The following is a 5,919-nucleotide window of genomic DNA, read 5'->3' on the forward strand; positions in this document are numbered from 1 at the left end:
CGATAAAATAAAACATATTATTATCCTTCAGAATTATACAGTCAATCTGATTGGTTTAGAGCAGGTCACGTGCAGGGAGACAATACTCACATTACAGTTATTTCCCTTCAGATGACAATGAAATAGCGTAAGCGAACTTGCAGGTTTACAACTGTGTTGTCACCTTTTGAATAAAACTACAGTGATTTAATCGAGATAACTCCTATTTATAAGTACAATGGCTAAATATGCGGGATCGGTAAACAATAAATTCTAACAATGACGTCAAAGTTGTCTTTTGACATATTTCTAAAGTATGGAATAGGAGCAAGAGTAGAAGAAAATATGAGGTTTGATTACTATTTTCTACTCTATCTAATTAATAATTGTATATATTCTTTTAAAACTAACTGTTTAGAAACATCACCAGTTATCAGGTCTGACATAATCAGACCTGATACTAAACACATTGTATAATATACATACATTACAGTTTCTGAGTACAAAGTCATCTATGATGCATTCAAATATAACTGTGTATTACACATACATCGAGATAGAAGGACATAATAGCATTATATGAGATCATAATATACTCACATTACAGTTTCTGAGTACAAAAACAGTTATCTGTGATACATTTAAATATACCTGTATATTATCAATACATCCAGATAGAAGGACTATCACCATAGCATTGTTGGATACAAGAAATAGCATCACAAATTACAGTTTCCGGGTACAAATTAAGTTATCTATGATACATTCAAATGTAATTGTGTATTACCAATACATTGAGATAGAAGGCCTCTCACCATAGCATTTTACAATATAAGAAATCATAATATACGCACATTACAGTTTCTGAGTAAAAAATAAATTATCTCTGATACATTCAAATATAATTGTGTATTACAAGATAGAAGGACTATCATAATAGCATTGTCCAATACAACAAATCATAACATACACAAATTACAGTTTCTGAGTACAAAGTAAGTAGTCTATGATACATTCAAATATCCATATGGTACCGATATCAGTCCACTTTGCAAGACTCTTTTGTCAAAAACAAGTTTGTATTCTTTATTTTCCTTTTTGGTGATGAGTTCTGTACATTTGGAATCTCGGGCAATTTTGTAATCATTCCGGACCGTGACGACAGGCGCTTCGCTTGAGGTGATCATATTTTTGATGGTATCAAAGTTGATATCCAAACTGTTCTTGTAATTCAATGTGATGCCTTTTACTTTGCAACAGGTACTAATCTTCCCATCTTGGTCTTGGGCGGTATACGCATAATTTTTCGGTCCACCAGTGACAAAGGAAAGGATTTTCTTATCAGGGGTCTCGTCTGTCATGTCCCCCAAGTAATCCCCCAGAGGCGGTGACCATTCCCCCGTCCGTGCAGTGAAGATGACCGAATCTGTGTCAGCATATAGAGTCCGGTCGCCTAATTTTTCCAGGTAGGAGTATAATTTTAGACGGGCCTGTGCAGTTGTGTACGCTGCGATGACGACGTTGGTCCGACCGCTGGTCTCTACGAAATCGTCGTCTAAGACCCACTGGAGTCGTACCATTTCCTCGGACACGTAGCTGACGTCTTTGACCTGTTGGCGATTGGAAGTCAACATATCGAAATATTCACAGGGATCGATCACGTATGTTGTTTTGGGCATGTTTTCTCGCTGACCAAATTTACCCCAAAAACTGTTGAGCATCAGTTTTGCCAGCGCTCTAAGACCTGGGTTGGATACGATGTTGTGATATTCGAGACGAATTCCCTCTCTTTGGTGGTATTCTTCTATGTACTTGCACCTGTCGTCTTCTGTTTGACACCATTTTGGCCAACCAGATGCCTCTTGCTTCATTTTGAGAAATGTATTGACATAGTCGGTAAATGCTCCGCCCGATTTTGTTTGTGGATCGTACTGTGATATGCGATCGAAATGCCACACTTCGAAAATCTTATCCACCACGTAACCCTTTTCTACGGCTTTTTTGACTTCGTCGGTGACCCAGGTTCCAGTGATCATTCTTTCCCGATCGGTGTGCTCACAGGTCTGTATTTGTTTTTCCATGCACGTTCGACAGAGGCCAAACAGGAGCTTATTGTTGATTTTCGATGGTAGGACTGGCATGTATAGATGCTTTGGGGGAAGGATGCGGCATTTGATGAGTCCTTCGTAGTTTTGAAGCAGATCAAAATTTTCGGTCACGATCTGGGGGCGTCCCAATGGAATCTTGCCCGTTTTATTGATAAACGGATAGAGTGAAGTCACATCAAAATATTTGATATCAGTGTCTTCATCTGCCTGGGCATGCAGTTTAAAGGCTTCTGTTCTTCCGCCGAAAAAAGCATCTCTAGGTTGTAAGGGCGAGGTTAACTCTAAGTGTTCTATAAAAGCCTTCATTTCCTCTGTGGACTCTACGGTCCGATCAAAATCAGACTCCCACATCTGCAGATAAGTATATCCCAAAGATTCCAAGTACCTTCTCTTTTCCAAGGTTCTCTGATAGAGGTCTCCCATGGTCATTCCCGCGACTTTATTGAGGGTGTTGGCAGAATAGCATTTGGGATTACCGTGCCAATAATCACCATGGAATTCCATTACTACTTTCTGATCCCCTATTTCATAGTATCCATCGACTCTGTATGGTCCAATCACTTTTTCCCCTACGTTGCCTGCATGTTGAATCTCTATGTTTGTTTGATGAGCATGGTATTTTATCCACTGCATGGCCTTGAAGGATTGTTTGTCTTTCGGGCGATACCCTTGGGGTGGTATAATGCCGATAGACTCTCTTTCCAAGAAGAGACTGCGAAATACCAGATTACAAGCCGAGGCAATAGTGATGCAACGTTCGAAAGGGTCAACGCCGTCCCGATCATCTCCTGACGTCATGTCCATGAAGATGTCGCGGAATTTGAGACACCCTCGCCTGAGAATATCGACATCAGACTGGCAGTATTTGATTATTTCTTTCTGAAAATCAAAACAGTCGTGTTGATGTTTTTCGTACCATTGGAGAAACTTGGTGCGATCATCGGGCATCATACCATCTGCATTATAAAACTGAACGTCTGGTAGGTGATTCATGATAGCCCTCTGATTTTCTTTTCGATTGTATAGATGTGGAAAATAGCCCTTGGCGACTTCAGGTATATCAAACGCCTTTGGCATCTTTGAGAGAGCCATGGGTATAAAATTCATGGAATCCAGGAATTTCATTTTGAGATGAGGTATCTCGATGCTCATGAATTTGGACCCATTCATGATCACCTCCGGCAAGATGGCGTTCTCGTACAAGTAACTGACGATGGGGTAGCTATCGTACCCTCGAAAGTTATGACAGAAGACTTTGGCGCCTTCGTTTTCCTCCGAGAACAGCCATTTACAGAAATCGTCACGTGTGTTTGGGCCGTTGAATATTCGTTGCTTGTGTTGGCATAATGAACAGTAGCTATGCTCGTTGATCTCGTCTTCGTCAATGCATTCTTCGCACACCTTATGAACGATACATAAATTGGGCACGTGTCGATATGAACCACACGACGACTGGTTGCAATTTTTGCAAGTAGTGATTTTCCTTGGAACAAAGCCCTGTTCGCACGGATTTGAGTGACAGTTTTTGCGATGACAATTTCCACATTTGATGGATATCTGGGAAAAATAACCCTCATCACACTGGATCATGTCATCCTGTGTGCATTCAAAATCGAAAAATATCCACTGTTTGAGTTGTTCGTCGTCTTCATCAACCGTTACCTTCCGTTTTCTTTTCAACAACTTCGTTTCTTCTTCCTCTTCTGTGGTTTTCATGTAACACACATGATCTTCGGACATAAACATTTTGCAAATGTCACAGTATTTGTTTCCACACACGTGCGGTTGTCTCGATTTATTTCTGTTTACTGTTGTGGAACATTGACGGCAACGATAGTACGTATGACACGTGGAATTGCCTTGGGACGACAGTTCAGAATGTAGCTCGAAACAGGTAGTGTTCTTGAAATGACGATTGCACGTGGAACAATACTGCCAGTCTTCTGAATGATCGTTGTGGCATCTGTGACATAGATGACATGGTTCATTGCAGATATGCTTTTCTTTGTGGTCATATCCTTTCTGGCATTTCTGACAGAAATAACTTCTGTCCAAGAACCCCGACATCGTAGTGATCACATCATAATGATTGTTGCGGTGATACAAGTAGATCTTTTTATCGGCTTCCGGTCCTTGGTATACGATGGCGTTAAAGCAATCTTTGGAAAGAACATGGATCTGGTATCCAGGTAACACCGACTGAAAGGTCTTCACGTCCTCTAAATCGCACTGCCGTAAAGGCACACTGGCAACTTTGTGTAATTCTTCGGCCAGGGTTCTCTGTATACTTTTACCTGGTGCGTAGGAGAAGACATTTCAGGATACATATTTCATTTTCTGAACAAGTGGTAAATAGTAAGACATGTCAGGAAAACATAACATATGGGATACAATATATATATTTTCTCTTCGAATAAAGAGCACTTATTACATAAGGTCAAACCTGTTCGAATCGAATTCCATTTTGGATGGTTGTCAATTCTAGCTTTGGCCGTCACAATGGCTCTTGCACAACATAAATGGTCTCTATTGATAATCTTGATGAAGCTTCTCTTTTCTTTCAGCGACTTCTCCAGATCAACGTAGCTTTTCTTTTTGTGTCCTTTTCCAGAGGGCAGTTTGACATGGATTACTTCAATCTCTAATGACTGATCTAAGACAAATTCCTCATAAGATTGCAGCACGCGTTCTATTTCGGTGAGAAGACGATCCGCCGATAGCTGTGAAACCCGCATGAAGGGTAGACTTATGGGGTAATCCAGCTCTGGACACTGCACAGTTAAGCGAATTAAGTCTCTGGAGTCCATGAATCCTGTTTTTTTAAAGAAAAACACCTCTAGAAATTTTACCTGATGCATTAAGATAAATGTGAGAAGATGGGATATAAGTCATTTATAATAAATCCTGGATGAGAAGGTATGTTTTATTGTCCAACCTTGTTGGGGTGTTAAGGGATAGTTTGTTGCATAAATTTATTTTAATAAAGCAACATCCATGGGCAGTGAAGATATCTATACCTGTCAAATCTTTAATCATCGAGGAAAAGAGGCGACGCAGACTTTGTAGAATATTAGGTAGATTTCTGATTTCCAGGTCTTGAAACTGAACTCGATATTTGTTTGCCGTGGTGTTAAATTTCCGCATTTTTTGTTCACCAAGAGGAGTAACTCTGTAGTTTTCTGTAGGGTCATCCATCTTGGTAATTCGTCTTTTCATCGAAGGTCCGGATTGAGGAGACTCGTTTGTTCTCTTTTTCCCTCTTCCAGATTGACCATGACGGTGATAGCGATGTAATTCTAAATTATTCTCCGTTGTAAAGGCCTGAGGACAATCTGAACATTGATACAGATCGTGTTTTTTTCTGTGCTGTGCAAGATTATCTTCCCTTGCAAACCTTTTCCCGCAAACGTCACATCTGTAACCTTCCATTTCTATAATAAACAAATATGTTCATGTAAACTGTATCAGTTGTACCTGTTCTCAATGTTTGTCATTAAGTACTATACAATAATAATAGATGTGTTTTAATTTGAAACCTATTTCTAAATCATTGTTAGTAAATACAGATTTTCTCTAAAACAAGGTGGTTGAATTTTACGATACCTATAATGGGGCTTATAAGAATTCTGTGATAGGTTGAATATTTTTAAACGGTCACGTGGGAACGAGATTTGTAGTAAATTCCCTGCTTACTCTACCGAGCTTTTGTAAACACTATCGAGTCATGATACTATACAACAAAATAAATTATCATATTTATATGTGTCATATTTCATCAAATCAAAACTAAGAATTGCTATCTTTTCCAATTGCATATTTAGCAAAAGTATGT

At 39.4% G+C, this 5,919-nt stretch overlaps 1 protein-coding gene across 1 annotated transcript; it reads right to left on the reverse strand.

The window, feature by feature from the left end:
* Positions 1-983: 983 nt before the first annotated feature.
* On the reverse strand, positions 984-5,516 carry LOC134232840 (uncharacterized). Its single transcript, XM_062714813.1, has 3 exons — positions 5,105-5,516; positions 4,531-4,899; positions 984-4,381 (listed from the first exon to the last, which is right to left on the reverse strand). The coding sequence occupies exons 1-3, from the start codon at positions 5,514-5,516 to the stop codon at positions 984-986; spliced, it is 4,179 nt and encodes a 1,392-aa protein (XP_062570797.1).
* Positions 5,517-5,919: the final 403 nt, after the last annotated feature.

The sequence above is a fragment of the Saccostrea cucullata genome, unplaced genomic scaffold, assembly GCF_032062105.1.
Source record: "Saccostrea cucullata isolate Sc308-1 unplaced genomic scaffold, CSIRO_AGI_Scuc_v1 ctg307, whole genome shotgun sequence".
Taxonomy (NCBI): Eukaryota; Metazoa; Mollusca; class Bivalvia; order Ostreida; family Ostreidae; genus Saccostrea; species Saccostrea cuccullata.

Coding starts and splice junctions, on each gene's coding strand:
- LOC134232840 (XM_062714813.1), bottom strand. CDS start 5,516: ATGGAAGGTTACAGATGTGACGTTTGCGGGAAAAGGTTTGCAAGGGAA. Junction 4,900..5,104: donor GATGATTAAAGATTTGACAG/GTATAGATATCT, acceptor TTAAAAAAACAG/GATTCATGGACTCCAGAGAC. Junction 4,382..4,530: donor ATGGAATTCGATTCGAACAG/GTTTGACCTTAT, acceptor CCTACGCACCAG/GTAAAAGTATACAGAGAACC.